At 42.8% G+C, this 19026-nt stretch overlaps 1 protein-coding gene across 2 annotated transcripts in view; it reads right to left on the bottom strand.

Moving 5' to 3' along the window:
- Positions 1 to 19026, bottom strand: part of XPO4 (exportin 4) — a 143365-nt gene that overhangs the window by 83730 nt on the left and 40609 nt on the right. For both annotated transcript variants that reach the window (XM_054718686.1, XM_054718687.1), the window contains exons 5-6: positions 15599 to 15715; positions 14712 to 14865 (exon numbers count right to left, since the gene is read on the bottom strand). In XM_054718686.1, coding sequence (XP_054574661.1) covers positions 14712 to 14865; positions 15599 to 15715 — 271 coding nt within the window. The remainder of the gene's footprint in view (positions 1 to 14711; positions 14866 to 15598; positions 15716 to 19026) is intronic.

Below are 19026 nucleotides of genomic sequence, written 5' to 3'. Positions count from 1 at the left end.
TCCAGTAATGCTTGTAATTGTTGGTCTTCAAACTTTTTCGGTTGACCTGGACGTCTTTGTCTTTCACATTGAAATCATCACTTTTAAAGCATTTAAACCAGCGTTCACAAGTATCTGGAGATGGAGCATGTTCACTATAAGCTTCCCAGAGTATTCAGCAGCACTTTTCTTCAAAATAATGAATTGAAACTTCCCGCAAATGCTCCTTTTTTGGCACAAAATTCGACATTTTTAAGCATAAAAATATCTATGATGTTAACATCTTCAGCAAATTTGACAGATGAAGTTTTGAAGCTTGTTGTCAATACAACAAAATAGCATATATACCTAATTGCATATATATCAACATATGTGTAACTCCATCTATTGAAAAAAAATCCACATTAATAACTGGTACACCTAGTACTAACTGAAATAAAGAATAATTTACAACAGTAGAGGAGAGGATTCCGAGAATCAAATCAACAATTTGGAATATGAGGAAGCAAAAAACACCCAATCAGAAGAGCAAAAAGAAAAAAGAATCAAAAAAATATGCAGATAGTATCAGGAGCCTCTGGGACAACTTCACACATACCAACATTCACATCATGGGTGTGCCAGGAGAAGAGAGCAAGATACTGAAAACCTGTTTGAAGAAACAGACAGAAAGATCACAACATGGTGCCTGGCGGGACCCAGCCTGCACACTGTGCCGCCGGGGTGGGGCCACCACTGACTTATCCACTACCACCACTGACTTATCCACTACCACTGTGCTGCCAGGCCTTGGGGGTAGGAACTGTGTTGAAGGCCGGGAGGTAGATGTAGCCTTCCCTCACCTGGAACTACTGAACTGAGGACCTGAGGAGACTGAAGAGTCTGCAGATCTGTAGGTGGGATGGGAGGGCCTGGGACTGAGAAAGGAGGCCCGAGGGCACTGGCTGTGGAGACTGCGGAGTGGGTGCAGCAGTGGAAGCCTGGGGCTGCAGTTCCTGGATAGAGGAGCACTAGCACCCTGCCATAGTGCAGCCTAGGAAGTTCCTCCTGAGCAGTGGGAAGAGCCACGTAGTTGAGCTCAGAGCCAGCCTACACTGGAGGGGTCTGAAGGACACAGCCAGCATTAAATCTGGAGGTCTATTTATATCCTGGAGGAACTTGTGCCGGTGAGCAGAAAGGGGGCTTGACAGTAAGCCCAGTAAAGATTAAAGCTGCCCACCTGGAACACCAGGAAGTTACCCTCTTTCCCACCGGCCAAACAGCTGCTTCTGACTTCCACTGCAGCAATCTGAGCCAAGGGGGAATAGCCTAAGGCTGGAAATCTGTGCCCCTGCAGGTGGCAAGGAGGTGCCAGCCAGCCAGGTAGAGATGAGGTATTGGGAGGAGAGGAAAGGCCTGGTCCCCCACACTACAAGCTACTGGCACCAATCCCAACAAGAATCTGATCAAACCATCCCGGTCAAGACCAGGATACCCCCACAGAGCCCTGCTCCATGGAGGAAAGGAGAACAGGTCAGAACAGAAACGCTCAAGGTGTGAGACCTAAGGCAGACCCAGCCTCTGGGTAAGGAGGCCCCGCCCACTAGACTACAAGGAGCTTCAACCTATCGGGTCTCAATCAGGTTGCCCAGGGCCAGAAAGGGACAGTGACGTACACAGGCCTGCACCAGTAAAGCTCTCAGGAGGCCCAGGACAGACACACAAAGGGACCTGATTCAACAACATCAGAGCAAAATCCAGGGAGCTCCACAAATAGCAGACCAAAAGGTTTTGGAGTGTGCGAGCGTGTGTGGTTTCGGGGTGTGTTTGTGGCCTTTCTTTTTGTTTTCAGTTTTTTCCTTTCCTTTTTTCTTGCATATCTCTTAATTTCTTCTCTTTGGTTCTATTCTCTTTGACTTTTTATTATTATTAATTTTTCTTATTTCATTTTTCTCTTATTTTCTCCATTCTTTTCCATTTAACTTTCCTATCTGTGTCTTAATATATACATTGTTAGTAATTTTTAAATCCATCATTATTGCCAGGACAGTGCGGCCCAGTTGTTGAGCATCAACCTATGAACCAGGAGGTCACAGTTCTATTCCCGGTCAGGATACATGCCCAGGTAGTGGGCTCAAACCCCAATAGGCAGCTGATCCATAATTCTCTCTCATCATTGATGTTTCTCTCTCTCCTACTCCACTCCTCTTTCTGAAATCAATAACATGTATTTATTTAAAAATTAAATTATTATTTAATTTCTTTTCTGTTTCTTTTTTATTCCTATATTAGTATTTTAGCTTCCTTCTTGCTTCCATGTTGCCATTTTTTCTTATTCTTGTTTCTCCCTTTTTCTTTATATCCCCTCCAAGACTTTGGTCTCATGTCTTTTAGTACCGTATTTTCCGGCGTATAAGATGACTGGGCGTATAAGATTTTCCTGGGTTAAAAAGTCGTCTTATATGCTGGAAAATACGGTATTTCCATCTTAGAGGTGAAGTGACTTGTGCTCAAAGCTACATAGATATTTACCGTATTTTCCGGCGTATAAGACGACTTTTTAACCAAGGAAAATCTTATACGGCCAGTCGTCTTATACGCCAGAAAATACAGTACTCTTTTTTATTTTGTCTTTCCTTTCCTTTCTCTTCTTTTTCCTTCTTAGTTCTTCCTGTTCTTGTTTTGCATAGTTTGATGACTTTCGTGCTGTTTTTTATTAAGTCCCACAAACGGGACATCAACAATCAAATCCCAATTACAACAAAGAAGTCCAAGTAAGTCACATAAGGGGTAATCCTAGAGCATGCAGCTCAGGTGATCAAAGAGACTGCACCATTGGACCCCTAAAGACACTTTTTACATAAGGCCATCCCTCAAAGACTGAGAAAAGAATTCTAATACATAGAAATAAATACAAAGATAGTCACAGCCATCCTGAGAAAGAAGAATAAAATAGGAGGGATCTCAATACCAGATTTCAAGCTGTATTACAAAGCCACTATTCTCAAAACAGCCTGGTACTGGCACAAGAACAGACATATTGATCAATGGAACACAATAGAGAATCCAGATATCGACCCAAACCACTATGCTCAATTAATATTTGACAAAGGAGGCACGAACATACAATGGAGTCAAGACAGTCTCTTCAATAAATGGTGTTGGGAAAATTGGACAGATACATGCAAAAAAATGAAACTAGATCACCAACTTAAACCATACACAAAAATCAACTCAAAATGGATACAGGACTTAAACATACAACTGGGAACCATAAAAATACTAGAGGAATCCACAGGCAGCAAAATCTCAGACATATGCCAAAAGGGCAATGGAAGCTAAAGAGACACTGCCCCTAGGGCAATGGAAGCTAAAGAGAAAATTAACAAATGGGACTACATCAAAATAAAAAGCTTTTTTACATCAAAAGAAACCATCAACAAAACAACAAGAAAGCCCACTGCATGGGAGAACATATTTGCAAATGCTATCACTGATAAAGGTTTAATCTCCAATATCTACAGGCAGCTTATGCAACTTAATAAAAGGAAGATAAATGATCCAATAAAAAAATGGGCAATGGTCCCCGGATCCGGGTGAGGCCTCGCGCACCTAGGTCCAGGTGAGGCCACGTGCCCCTGGGTCTGGGAGAGGCCACGCGCCCCTGGGTCCAGGTGAGGCCATGTGTCCCTGGATCCGGGTGAGGCTGGGTCCCGGGTCCGGGTGAGGCCACGCGCCCCTGGGTCTGGGAGAGGCCACGCGCCCCTGGGTCCGGGTGAGGCCATGTGTCCCTGGATCCGGGTGAGGCTGGGTCCCGGGTCCGGGTGAGGCCATGTGCCCCTGGGTCTGGGAGAGGCTACGCGCCCCTGGGTCTGGGAGAGGCCACACGCCCCCGGGTCCGGGTGAGGCCATGTGTCCCTGGATCCGGGTGAGGCCTCGCGCACCTAGGTCCGGGTGAAGCCGCGCGCCCCTGGGTCTGGGAGAGGCCACGCGCCCCCGGGTCCGGGTGAGGCCATGTGTCCCCGGATCCGGGTGAGGCCTCGCGCCCCTGGGTCTGGGAGAGGCCACGCGCCCCCGGGTCCGGGTGAGGCCATGTTTCCCTGGATCCGGGTGAGGCCTCGAGCACCTAGGTCCGGGTGAGGCCACGCGCCCCTGGGTCTGGGAGAGGCCACGCGCCCCCGGGTCCAGGTGAGGCCATGTGTCCCTGGATCTGGGTGAGGCTGGGTCCCGGGTCCGGGTGAGGCCATGCGCCCCTGGGTCTGGGAGAGGCCACGTGCCCCTGGGTCTGGGTGAGGCCACGTGCCCCTGAGTCCGGGTGAAGCCGTGCCCCTGGGTCCGGCCGAGACCAAACCAGAGGGAGTCGGACCTCCATTACCACCATTTGTCCACCATCCAGAGCTGAGGGGTCAGTGCCGACATGTACACATAAGGAACTGGTGGACATTGAAATTGGGTCTCAAAAGAACTGTTGGTCCAGAAAGAAACTCACTACAGACTGATTCATTTGCCTGTCAGCATAACTATTATTGCTCGTCTCACATTCAGTTCTTATAAGTATATCTCTAGGGACACATGATCTCGCTCATCTAGGGGAAATGATGAACAACATAGACTGATGAACAAGAACAGAACCAGAAACAAGGAGGCATCGATCGGACTATCGGGCTTCAGAGGGAGGATAGGGGAGGGTGGGGGGAGGGGGGAGAGATCAACCAAAGGACTTGTGTGCATGCATATGAGCCTAACCAATGGTTAAGTTCAACAGGGGGTTGGGGCATCCGTGGGGAGGGGTGTGGGATGGGAATGGGGGGATGAGGACAAATATGTGACACCTTAATCAATAAAGAAATTATAAAAAAAAAAAATGGGCAATGGACCTAAACAGAGTATTTTCAAAAGAAGACAGAAGGAAGGCCAAGAGACACATGAAAACATGCTCAAAGTCACTTATTATCCGAGAGATGCAAATCAAAACAACAATGAGGTACCATCTCACACCTGTCAGAATGGCTATCATCAACAAATCAACAAACGACAAGTGTTGGCGAGGATGCGGAGAAAAAGGAACCCTCGTGCACTGCTGGTGGGAATGCAGACTGGTGCAGCCACTGTGGAGAACAGTATGGAGTTTCCTCAAAAAACTGAAAATGAAACTCCCATTTGACCCAGTAACCCCACTCCTGGGAATATATCCAAAGAAACTAGAAACACCAATCAGAAAGGATATATGCACCACTATGTTCATAGCAGCACAATTTACAATAGCTAAGATTTGGAAACAGCCTAGGTGCCCATCAGCAGATAGATGACTGGATCAGAAAACTGTGGTACATCTACACAATGGAATACTATGCAGCCATAAAAAAGAAGGAATTCTCATCATTTGCAGCAACCTGGATGGAATTGGAGAACATTTTGCTAAGTGAAATAAGCCAGTCAATGAAAGAAAAATACCACATGATCTCACTCATTTATGGATAATAAAGAACATTATAAACTGATGAACAAAAAGATAGATACAGAGACAGTAAAGCATCAAACAGACTTTCAAATTACAGGGGGAAAGTTAGGGAGAGGTGGGGGAGATTAAGAGATCAACCGAAGGACTTGTATGAATGCATATAAGCATAAACAATGGACGCAAAACTTGGGGGGGGTGAGGGCATGTATGGGTGTGGGGTGGGGGGGGGCAATGGTAAGATATGTACACATATAATAACTCAATAAAAAAAATGTCAAAAAAAAAGAAATACAAAGAGACAACTAAACTGGGGAGACAAAGAACAAACCCAAATTAAAGAAAAGGAGGAATATACAGAAAAAGAACTAAATAAATGGAGGCAAGCAGCCTACCAGAGTTCAAAGTAATGGTTATAAACATGCTTAACATGTTAAGCACCCAGCCTGTTTTGTCTTCCGGACAAAAAGTATAGTGTTAGACACCGGTGACTGACATGGCGCTTAACATGTTAAGGAACTTAGTAAAAATTACAAGGCACTGAATGGGAACTACAAGAGCATGAAAAAATACACAGAAACCATGAACAAGAACCAGAAAGAAATGAAGACCAGCGTACCGAACATGGAGAGCACACTGGAAGAAATTAAAAGTAGATTGGATGAAGCAGAGGATTGAATCAGTGATTTGGAAGGTAGAAATAAATACGCAATTAGCGAAGCAAATAGAAAAAATAATTTAAAAGAAAAACAGCTTAAGGGAGTTATAGGAAAACATGAAACATAACAACATCCACAGGAGGCAGAGGCGGAGGCGGAGGCGGAGGCGGAGGAGGAGGAGGAGGAAGAAGAAGAAGAAGAAGAAGAAAGAAGAAAGAAGAAAGAAGAAAGAAGAAAGAAGAAAGAAGAAAGAAGAAAGAACAAGAAGAAGAAGAAGAAGAAGAAGAAGAAGAAGAAGAAGAAGAAGAAGAATGTGAGCAAGGAACAGAGAAACTGAAGAAATAATGACAGAAAACTCCCCCAATTTGATGACGGAAAAAGTCTCACAAGTTTAGGAAGCAAAGAGAGACCCAGTCAAGATGAACCCAAAGAGACCCACACCTAGACACATCATTAAAATGGCAAACGTTAAAGACAAAGAAATATTCTTAGTCAGAAAGAGAAAGACAAAAAATTACCTGCAAAGGCGTCCCCACTAGAATGTCAAGTGAATTCTCAACAGAAAGACTTCAGGCCAGAAGGAACTGCATTAAACTATACAAAGTAATGAAAAGCAAGGGCTGAATCCAAGACTACAGTATACCTCAAGGCTATCATTTAAAATTGAAGGTGAAATAAAAAGGTTATCAGAGAAAAAAATAGTTAACAGAGTATATTACCAGCAAACCTGCAAAGCAAGAAATGTTAAAGGGACTACTTTAAGAAGAAAAGGAGAGAGGATCATAGGCATAAATTAATACCTGTGAATAACCTTAAATGTAAATGGATTTAATGCTCCAGTCAAAAAATATAGGGTGACTGAATAGATAAGAAACATGGCCCATATATATGCTGTCCACAAGAGACCAACCTCAGAACAAAACATACACACAGACTGAAAGTGAAAGGATGGAAAAATATATTCCACACACATGGAAAAAAAAAAGCTGGAGTAGCAATACTAATATCTGACAAAACAGTTTAGACTTCAAAACAAAATCCATAACAAAAGACAAAGAGGGCAACTACATAAATATGGGAATGATTCAACAAGAAAATATAACCCTAGTAAACATATATGAACCCAATACCAGCGCAACCAAATATAAAAAAAAAACCCCTCTTGATGGACTTTAAGAGGGAGATCAACTACAAAACAGTAATAGTAAGGGACTTTTGCACTCCACTGACATCACGGGCTAAATCTTCCACACAAAAAATCAACAAGGAAATAGAGGCCTTAAATTACACACTACAACATTCTCAAAGACAGAACACATGTTAGACACAAAACAAATCTAAACAAATTCAAAAAGACTGGTATCATACCAAGCATCTTCTCAGATCACAATGGCATGAAGTTAGGAATCAACTACAATAAAAAAAACTCAAATACAGAGAGGCTAAATAGCATGTTATTAAACAATCAATGGATTACCAATGAGATCAAGCAAGAAATTTAAAACTTCTTGGAAACAAATGAAAATGAACACACAACCACCCCAAACCTATGGGACATAAGGAAAGCAGTCCTGAGAGAAAAGTTCATAGCATTACAAGTCTACCTCAAGAAACAAGAAAAGCACTAATAAACTACCTAAATAGGCCTATAATAAATGATGAAATTGAAGCAGTCACTTAAAAATTCCCAGTAAATAAAAGTCCTGAACTGGATGTTTTTACAGGAGAATTTTACCAAACATTCAAAGGAGAACTAACACCGGTTCTCCTCAAACTATTCCAAAAAACTCAAGAGGAGGAACACTTACAAGTACTCTTTATGAGGCCAGCATTATCCTAATTCCAAAACCAGATAAAGACACCACAAAGAAAGATAATTACAGGCAAATATCCCTGATGAACACAAATGCTAAAATACTCAACAAAATATTAGCAAATCAGAACCAGCAATATATTAAAAAAGATCATATACCATGATCAAGTGGGATTCATTCTGGAGATGCAAGGCTGGTACAATATTCTCAAATCAGTAAATGTGATATACATCACAAAAACAAAATGAAAGATGAAAACCAGATGATCATATCAATAGATGCACAAAAAACATTCGACAAAATCCAGCACTCTTTCTTGATAAAAACTCTCAGTAATAGAGGGATTATATCTCAACACAATAAAGGCTATATATAACAAACCTAAAACCAACATCATATTCAATGGGCAAAAACTAAAAGTGTCTCTTTTAACAACTGGAACAAGGCAAGGATGTCTGCAAATTAAAATCACAATGAGGAATCACCTGACTCCTGTCAAAATGGCTATCATTAAAAAATCAACAAACAGTAAGTGCTGGAGAGGATATGGAGAAGAGGCATCACTAGTCCACTGCTGGTAGGGGGCAGACGGTGCAGTCATTATGGAAAAAAAGTATGCACTTCCCTCAAAAAAAGAAACACACAAAGAAAACCAACAAGAAAAATGCAACTGTCATGCCCTAGCCAGTTTGGCTCAGTGGACAGAGTGTCCCCCTGAGGACTGAAGGGTCCCGGGTTCAATTTTGGTTAAGAGTACATGCCCATGCCCATTCCCTAACCGGTTTGGCTCAGTGAATAGAGCTTCGGCCTGCGGACTGAAGGGTTCCGTGTTCGATTCCGGTCAAGGGCATGTACCTTGGTTGCAGGCACATCCCCAGTAGGGAGTGTGCTGCAGGAGGCAGCTGATCGATGTTTCTAACTCCATTCCTCTCTGTAAAAAATCAATAAAAAAATATTTATTTTTTTAAAAGAGTACATGCCCAGGTTGTGGGCTTGATCCCCAGTAAGGGGCGTGCAGGAGGCAGCCGATCGATGATGTTTCTGTCTCTCTCCCTCTCTACCTTTCTCTCTGATATCAATAAAAACATTTTTTTTAAATAAAATAAAAAATGGAACTGCCATTTGGCCCAGTGATCCCACTTCTGGGAATATATCCTAAAAACTCCAAACACCAATCAGAAAGGATATATGCACCCCTATGTTTATAGCAGCACAATTTATAATAGCTAAGATTTGGAAACATCCCAAGTGCCCATCAGTAGATGAGTGGATTAGAAAACTGTCATACATCTACACAATGCAATACTATGCAGCTGTAAAAAAAAAAAAAAAAAAAGGACTTTTACCCTTTAGGACAGCATGGATGGACCTGGAGATTATTATGCTAAGTGAAATAAGCCAATCTGAGAAAGATTAATATCACAAGATCTCACTTATTTGTGGAATCTAATAAACAAAAATAATTGACCAATAAAATAAGACCTGAAGCATGGAGGCATGGAATAGAATGATATACCTTGATGTGGGGGTGGGGGACAAGGAGGATGGGACAGTAAAGGGGGGAGGGAATGGGAGACATCTGTAATACTGTCAGCAATAAAAAAAAAATGGTTTTCTGTGTGTGTGTGTGTGTGTGTGTGTATAAAATTAAAAAAACACCTAAGCAAAAATTATACTGTAACACCCAATGGGAAAAATTTTAAAGCACACCTAAGAAAATATGTGCTTCTTAACAATCCAAAATCATAAATAAATAATATAACATTGTTTGTTAGGAGAAAGATTAGAGACTAGGGATAAAAGGAGGAAGTGATAAACCTCCTGTAAACTGTCCCACAGAACAGCAACTCACCATAATTGCCTTAGGGAGAGGATTGGCTAAAGACATCTAGAATAGATTAAATTAAGCTAACTATAATTTCCTATACCATAGGCAGTATGTCAGATTTAAGAAGGAAGAGCATTTGCAGGTAGCTAGCTGATGAACTTCTTTATTCAAGACTAATAGGACCTCAAGAAATACTGGCTAAGTCCTGAGTGTTGTAAATGTATTATTTCATTCAATCCACTTAACATTCCATATCCCCATTTTACATTTGGAAAAACTGAGTCTCAGAGGTTAAGTAATTTACCTTTGTTCAGCTGAGACTGATCTTAGATATGTCTGACTCATGTGACACAAATGGGAGCCACTGTGTAGCACTGCCTTCAAACTATCAATGGGCAGCAAATGTTCCAGAATAGCAAATTGTGAACTTTAAGGAGATGCTCTCCATAATATAAACTTCCCACTTCAGTAACTGGTTAAAGTAGATATATTTTTTAAATGTTTGTTTGTTTTTTATTTCAGAGAGGAAGGGAGAGGGAGAGAGAGAGAAAGAAACATCAATGATGAAAATCACTGATAGGCTGCCTCCTGCACACCCTACACTGGGGATCCAGCCCACAACCAAGTGACCTGACCGGGAATCGAACCATGACCTCCTTGTTCATAGGTCAACACTCAACCACTGAGCCATACCAGCTGGGCAAAAAGAGTATATATTTAAAGCTGTAATCTAACCCATTTAAATTGCTTTTGTATTACTAATAATTTGCTAGAAATAAAATGTTCATATTTTCTCTTAAATACATCTTTGAAGTATAAACATAATGACCTTATTATTTACCCCTGAACAATACTGTCACCATAAAAATCAAATCAGAGTCTTAGCCAGGTGACTCAGTTGGTTGGAGAGTTGTCCCATACACTGAAAAGTGGCTGGTTCAATTCCCTGTTAGAGCATATACCTAGGTTTCGGTTCAATCACCAGTCAGGGTGCCTATGGAAGGCAATGGATCCATATTTCTCTCTCTCTCCCTCCTCCCCACCTTCTATCCCTCCCTCCCCCACTCCCCTCTTCTCTGCAAACATATCCTCAGGTGAGATTTTTAAAAGAAGTCAAGTTAGAGACATAAGGAAAGACAGTCAAAATATCCAAGTCATTACATTCTACAAGGAGAAACGATTCAGTTGCTCGATAGAAATACACTTCCCATTTTCTCCTTTTCCTGCCTAAGAGTTACTGCCCTTCCTTTAGGGAACAAGAGTCCCAACATCCAGTCAGTTTTCCATTTAGTCAATCTTCTACAAAACTGTAAATAATTTTTAAATCCTCTGTAGTGTTCCAGTGTACTATGTATTATCTATATACTAGAGGCCTGGTGCACTAACTTGTGCATGGGGGAGGGACCGCGGGAGGTTGGCCGGCCAGCCCCGCCCATTGGGGGGGGTGAGGGACACGACTGGCGGGCCGGTTGGCCGGCCACAGTGCGCGTCAATAGCAACTGGTCGTTCAGGTCGCTTGGTTTTTATATATCCTACTAGAGGCCCGATGCATGAAATTCATGCAAGGGGCTCAGCCCTCGCAGCCCCTTGGCTTCATCCAGGTTGTCCGGACAGTTGTTCTGCTGTTCAGTCTAATTAGCATACTAGCTCTTTATTATCCTATATAATAATCCTATATAATAAAGAGGTAATATGCAAATTGACCATCACTCCAACACACAAGATGGACACCCCCATGTGGTCAAAGATGGCTGCCCCTATGTGGACACAAGATGGCCACCACAAGATGGCCAGCAAGGGAGGGCAGTTGTGGGTGATCAGGCTGGCAGGGGAATGGTTAGGGGGTGATCAGGCTGGCAAGCAGAAGAAGTTAGGGGCAATCAGTCAGGCAGGCAGGTGAGTGGTTGGGAGCCAGCAGTCCTGGATTATGAGAGGGATGTCCCACTGGGATCGAGCCTAAACAGGCAGTCAGACATCCCTCGAGGGGTCCCAGATTGGAGAGGGTGCAGGCTGGGCTGAGGAACACACACACACACAAACACACACACATGTGCACTGGGCCTCTAGCATAGGATATAATCTATACTAATAAAAGCCTAGGTGGCCCTTGCGCCCTCACATGATGGCCACCCCCGCGTCGTCACAAGATGGCCGCCCACATATTATCATAAGATAGCTGCTCCCACATCATCATAAGATGGCCGCCACAAAATGGCCGGCAGGGGAGGGCAGTTGGGGGTGACCAGATCGGCAGGGGAGGGCAGTTGGAGGCGATCAAGCCAGCAGGGGAGCAGTTAGGTGTCAATCAGACCGGCAGGGGAGCGGTTAGGAGGCGATCAGGCTGGCAGGCAGAAGCAGTTAGGGGCAATTAGGCAGGCTGGCGAGTGGTTAGGAGCCAGCAGTCACAGACTGTGAGAGGGATGTGTCCCACAGGGATCAGGTCTAAACTGGCAGTCGGACATCCCCCAAGGGGTCCCAGATTGAAGAGGGTGCAGAGTGGGCTGAGGGACACCCCTCCAGTGCAAGAATTTTGTGCACTGGGCCTCTAGTATCCTATATAATAACATCCTGATATGCAAATCGACCGAATGGCAGAACGACCGGTCGCTATGACGCACAGTGACCACCAGGGGGTGGATGCTCAATGCAGGAGCTTCCCCCTGTTGGTCAGTGTGCTCCCAGAAGCCGGGCTCACAGCTGGCAAGCGCAGCAGTGGGAGGCTCTCCTGCCTCCACGGCATTGCTAAGGATATCCAACTGACAGCTTAGGCCTGCTCAATGGGCCTGAGCTAGCAATCGGACATCCCACGTGGGGACCCGTACTGCGAGAGGTCGCAGGTGGGCTGAGGGACTCACCCCCACCTCCAGTGCACGACATTTGTGCACCAGGCCTCTAGTCCTATATAATAAAAGAGAAACACGTAAATTGACCGTACCTCCGCTACACTTACCAGCTAATCAGGAGTATGCAAATTGACCCAACAAAGATGGTGGGTTAATTTGCATACACGGGTGCCTGGGTCCCGGGAACATCCTCAGGACCCAGACCGCTCCAAGCGTGTAAGCCCTGAGTAGCTAGGGTCCCAGAGGCCCCCAGACAGGAGTGGCTTATGGGCGCTGGCGCCAAGCAGCCCAGGTCTCAGGGTGAGTAGCCGGGGGCACCAAGCGCAAGCGGTTGCGGAGTGAGGTGGGAACTCCCGCCCCACGGCTGCTTGAGCCGCGTCGCCATGCCAACGCAGCAGAAGTTCCCACCCCGCGGCTGCTTGTGCCCGCGCCAATCAGCCTGGGTCCACACCCCCCAGCCCGCGGACACAGCGAACGCACGGCCACCAGGCTTGGGGGCCGGGGACACACCCCTAGCCCAGTGGACACAAAGCAGGGGATCCTCTGCCCATGGGCTGCAGAGGAAACACCTTTTCTTTTTTAAAAAAAATATATTTTATTGATTTTTTACAGAGAAGAGGGGAGAGGGATAGACTGTCAGAAACATCGATGAGAGAGAAACATCGATCAGCTGCCTCCTGCACACTCCCCACTGGAGATGTACCCCCAGTCAAGGTACATGCCCTTAACAGGAATCAAACCTGGGACCCTTCAGTCTGCAGGCCGATGCTCTATCCACTGAGCCAAACCAGTTCGAGCGTAAACACCTTTTCTGACCACTCACTGTCTAAGCATCCTGTACACCGCTACTTGCAGTGTTCTTGGTAACTTGGGTAATAAGAATCCAAGAAGGTGGTCTAGGGTTTTTCCACCACACTCCTGGAGGAAAAAACTAAGGTCCGCTGCTGGAGGGGCTAAGAATGTCATATCCTGCCCTAGCTGGTTTGGCTCAGTGGATAGAGCCTTGGCCTGCTGATTGCAGGGTCCGGGTTTGATTCTGATCAAGGGCATGTACCTAGGTTACAGGCTCCTCCCTGGCCGGGGCCCAGGTCAGGGCTCATGCAGGAGGCAAGAAATCAAAGTATGCCTCTCACACTGATGTTTCTCTCTTGTCTCTCTCTCTCTGTCTCTTCCACACTCTCTAAAAAAATCAATGGAAACATATCCTCAGGTGAGGATTAAAAAGAAAGAAAGAAATGTCATACCCTATGAAAGACACATCTTGAACATGCCTAAAGAAAGTTGTCATTTTTTCTTGGTGAAGGGACTGGAGTCCGTGTTGATGAAAACACCTTGGCAGCTGCGGTGGCTACAGCAGCGGGGACATGGGGCTGGCGCCTTCCCCTGATCAGCCCGGTTGCCTTCTGCAGAGGGAGGCCTACAAGCTGTCAGTAGGACATCCCCTGAGGGCTCCCAGTCTGTGAGAGAGGGCAGGCTGGGCTGAGGGACCCCCCTTCTCCCCAGTGCACAAATTTCATGCACCGGGCCCCTAGTTTAGGTATAAAACCCTAAGTGACTGGTCGAAGGCTCAACTGTTTGATCAGTCGCTATGATGCAGACTGACCACCAGGGGGCAGATGCTCAACACAGGAGTGCCTCCTGGTGGTCAGTGAGCTCCCACAGCAGGAGTGCTGCTCAGCTGACCAACAGGCTCCAGATGCCGGGCTCACAGCTAGTGAGCGCTGCTGCGGTGACGCAATCCTCTCTCATCTCCGCGGCAGCGCCACCAAGTTGCTATGAAGGGAGGCATTGCAAGACTGAGATGAGCAGGAGCAGTGTGGCACCTGGCCCGGGCTCAGGCTCCTCCCCAGCCACCTGCCGCTTCACGCACTACTACATATCTCGGGGGATGTTGGACTGCTGGTTTAGGCCCGATCCTGGGAAACCAGCAGTCCAACATCCCCCGAGGGGTCCCAGATTGCAAGAGGGTACAGGCCAGGCTGAGGGACCCCACCGGTGCACGAATCCATGCACCGGGTCTCTAGTATAAAATACAAGTTAATTACATTACACTTCTAAAAAACACTTATTTCCTTTCAACATGTTTTACAAATCACAGAGATAAGGTACTTTCAGCCATAATTGTCATCTTATTCTGTTGTTAAAGGATATAATTTGGAGGAAGAAAGTTCCAGCTCAAGACCTGATTGGCGAGTGAGAGGTAGCGCTGAAACACTGAGGACATCTGAGCACTGAGGTTTTCCCGCCTGCTGAACTCCTGCAAAACTTCCACGGTTAACACGAAGATCTGTCGAAGGTCTTCTTCCTGCAGTAAATAAGTCACAAGTATTTTTGTGTCAAAAGCTTATTCAAAATGCATTCCCTTTTAGAACTATAAAAGAAAACAAACAAAAACCTTAACATTTCCAATGGAAAACACTACTTCTTTAGGAACATTTTCCATTTTCAGGCCTGCTCATCTTTTCACCACAGTAAGCTTTCATGTGACACCAGTATGAACACATTTACTGTGACAGAAAGGCTATTCTGTGGAGCAGTGAGTCTGACAACTAGACAGAGCTGGAGGGTCAGTTGTTCTAGTGCAGGGTCCTCGGATTTAAGCCAGTGCCTTCACATAACTTTACTTCAGAGCCAAACAATACACACAAGACAAAGAACCCACACCATCTGCAATAACATTTTAAATACACAGCCCTCATGGGCATTCCGCCAGGCCTATTTTTAAGGCCAGCAGAGTTCCACCAATTGAAGCACTGACATCTAAACACAGTAAGATCAAAATAAATAAACTAAGAATCTTTAGAGTAGTATTTCCTTTTTGTTTTATTTAAAGACTAGCATTAAACAAGTAACCTTAAATTGTCATCTATACTCACCAAACCTATCACTTTAACATATTCTAACAAATCACAACACAAACCTTCAGGTGCAGGCTGTCATTCAATCAGATAAAATAAATGTTCTCACTGCATTGGGAACAGACTATATAAAAAGTGCACAATCTGATAATTAAAACGTAAGAACAAAAATGCTAATACCTGAAAAACTCTTTTGCAGTTACCATGAAATTCCATACTCAGTCCAATGTTGCTAGTTTTACTTGAACTTGAGAATTCACTCAATAGTGCAGTCAGAATAGAACAGGCCAGAGTTTGCTGTAATTATTGGGTAAGAAATAATTGAGAGGCATTATTTTTCTAATAGTTTGTTTCAATACCACATTTGTTCAAACATAATGAAACATTTTCTTTCTATCTTTAGATCTTCCATTGTATCTTTAGATTTATACCTACCAAAGAGAAAATCAGATAGTACAAAATAATGATTGGCTCTCCTTCCTAAGTGGCCTAGTAATTGTTAGTTCTTCCTCAACCCCAGTTACCCAAATCCATCCAACACTTGAACTCAGGACATACTCCTAATCTGATCAGAGTACAAGTGATATTTTAAGATATTGAACGTATTATTTCATTTAATTAACACAACACTTAATCATATCCCACTTTACATTAGAAAGAAATGAGATTCACAGACATAAGAAATGAAGACAGGGAGAGGGTAAGGGCAATGGGGGCAGAAAAAAGGGACATATCTAATACTTTCAACAATACTGATTTATAAAAATAAATAAATAAACACAAAGAAGTATTTTTTTAAAAAAAGAAAAAGAAATGAAGTCCAGATGAAATTGACCCCAGGTCTATCTACGCTCAGATGATAGTAAAACGTATTTCCAAATAGATGAAAGATGGAAAGTTTAGTCTTCCAAATATTAACCAGGTAATATTCAAAAAAATTTTTTTTCGTTAGAAATGAAGGTTTTCCTCCTCAATGGCTCTATCCAACAGGCTCCTAATATCAACTCCTCATTTTTACTCACAGACTATGTAGAGTCAAGGTGCCAAGAATGGAGAGGATACAAATTACTTTGGCACATTTCCAGGGGCTAACCAGAAATATGCTCACTACCTCTGAATAACCAAAGATTGAAGTCAAGACGATACTATTCATGCAAGCCAACACAACAGCTGAACAGGCATCCCACCCACCAACTGCCACAACTTTGTTCAGAAATGCTTGTGATGTGGGTACCTTGACCTTACAGATGCTTATCTTGGCAAATCTTAGCAAATATACATAAAATCAAATTCCCAAGTATTGCCATGAGTTGATATTGGTTGAAACTGAATGATTGTTACTTGAGTGACCAATACACTCTTGTCTATTTTTGCATATATCTGAAATTTTCCTCTAAAAAAATATAAAAATAATTAAATTACTATTGGCCTCTTAATCTCAACTAAAATAAGCACGACATATAACTGATATTTACAGATGGCATACTAGCCCATACATTACAGCAGTTTCTCACTCTTCCATCCCAGGAAGCCCTAACAACAGAGAACACATGTAAATTTGCCAAGAGTCAGGGGGACAGACCAAACTGCTTTCAAGAAGGATAAAGTACTCTGAATCCACTTAAACACACACCACACACTTTGTAATTTTACCTCAAAATATACATTTGTTTTAATATAAAAATGTCCCTCTTCCCTAAATCATTTAGAGAAGTGTACAAGTTTAACTGCCTTCTCTTACAGAGAACAGTTCATTGCACACTCATTTCATTTTACAGTTTAAAGCAAGCATGTCAAACTCGCGACCCACATGTGGCCCACAATGAATACTTTTGTGGCCCAGCCAATATAACGGGATGTAAGAAGCGTTTTAATAAAAATTTCATAACTTAATTTTTAAAATATCCTGTTATACATAATCATTAATAACGAACTACAATGTTCACTAATGACTGATGACTATAATCATGTTGCATTCATTTCCCTTACACGCCTTAGACGCAGGCGCACCATTTCTCTTAAAAAAAGAAAAAGAAATGAAGTCCAGATGAAATTGACCCCAGGTCTATCTACGCTCAGATGATAGTAAAACGTATTTCCAAATAGAATAACAATAAATTATGCAATGTGGCTAAGAGTTATTACCAGAAATCAAATATTCTGATTTTAACGTACCTAAAATTACCAGCTTTCAAATAACTAAGATATTTTCATCATTAAAAGATATCAAACAGTTTAATCACTCCTTAATTTGGAAGCCCTGTAAAGACTTAAGAGCAGTACCAACCAATAATACCAGCAGCGAATCTTTTAGCAGCCGATGGCCATGTCATTAGTCTTGGACTGACTTGTTTGGTGTGCACAACAGGAAATATTTCGCTTTCGGAGGACAAGAAAAATAGGTTTATTTGCGTTACGCTTATTAATTTGTGCAGTTATTCAGTGTCTGGTAAGTTAATGTTCAAGAAAAAACATTAATTTTTATTAAAATGTTCTATTATTTTATGTTAACGATTACTCGTTTATTTCAGCCCTTTATATCCAACATGTCTCTATCAAAATAAACCTACATTTCTATAAAAATTGAATCTTTTTTTTTTGCGGCTACATAAACTTAAACCGTGTTTATTTGGCCCGTCTTAGCCTTTGGGTTTGACATGCTTGCTCTAAAACAGCAACCTTTTACTCTAAGGAAGTACCAATTCACCCATAAAAGCAAGTATATTCTTTTTTTTTTTTTTTCAATATATTTTATTGATATTTTACAGAGAGGAAGAGAGAGGGATAGAGAGCCAGAAACATCGATGAGAGAGAAACATCGATCAGTTGCCTCTTGCACACCCCCCACTGGGGATGTGCCCGCAACCACGGTACATGCCCTTGACCGGAATCGAACCTGGGACCCTTGAGTCCGCAGGCTGACGCTCTATCCACTGAGCCAAACCGGTTTCGGCAGCAAGTATATTCTTAATGCATGATAATTAAAACAAAATACATTCTTATTACAGACTTATTAGCTCTCTGAACATTTTGTTTTAAAATAACTTTTTCTTCCTACAAAAATAATGTATCATCTTCTTTTAAAAACCAGAAAGTACAGAAAAGCACAGAAGGGAATAAAATTTCCCACAATCCTACTACCCAATGGCCACGACTGTTAACATTTGTCCACAGCTTCCAGGTGTGTTAACGCACAGGCATCATTAAATACACCCCATTACCATCAACTGAGATGTCGTGTTTTGTATTTTCCTTTTCCTCTTCATATTTATGAAATAAAAACACAAAGTTTTAAAAGCAACTGTGTTCTTTTCAAATTTACCACTCAAAGACTTAAGAAATACATGAAAATAAATTATGCAATGTGGCTAAGAGTTATTACCAGAAATCAAATATTCTGATTTTAACGTACCTAAAATTACCAGCTTTCAAATAACTAAGATATTTTCATCATTAAAAGATATCAAACAGTTTAATCACTCCTTAATTTGGAAGCCCTGTAAAGACTTAAGAGCAGTATCATAAACATTAATTATACTATACTGCTAATGCTCAAAGGTGCCTTAAGAACAGAAATACCTGGAGAATAATAAATGATTAAGTACTGA

This window comes from Eptesicus fuscus, chromosome 7 (assembly GCF_027574615.1).
Source record: "Eptesicus fuscus isolate TK198812 chromosome 7, DD_ASM_mEF_20220401, whole genome shotgun sequence".
In the NCBI taxonomy this organism is placed as follows: Eukaryota; Metazoa; Chordata; class Mammalia; order Chiroptera; family Vespertilionidae; genus Eptesicus; species Eptesicus fuscus.
The sequence above is the reverse complement of the archived record's forward strand: the minus strand, read 5'-3'. Positions and strand labels throughout refer to the sequence as shown.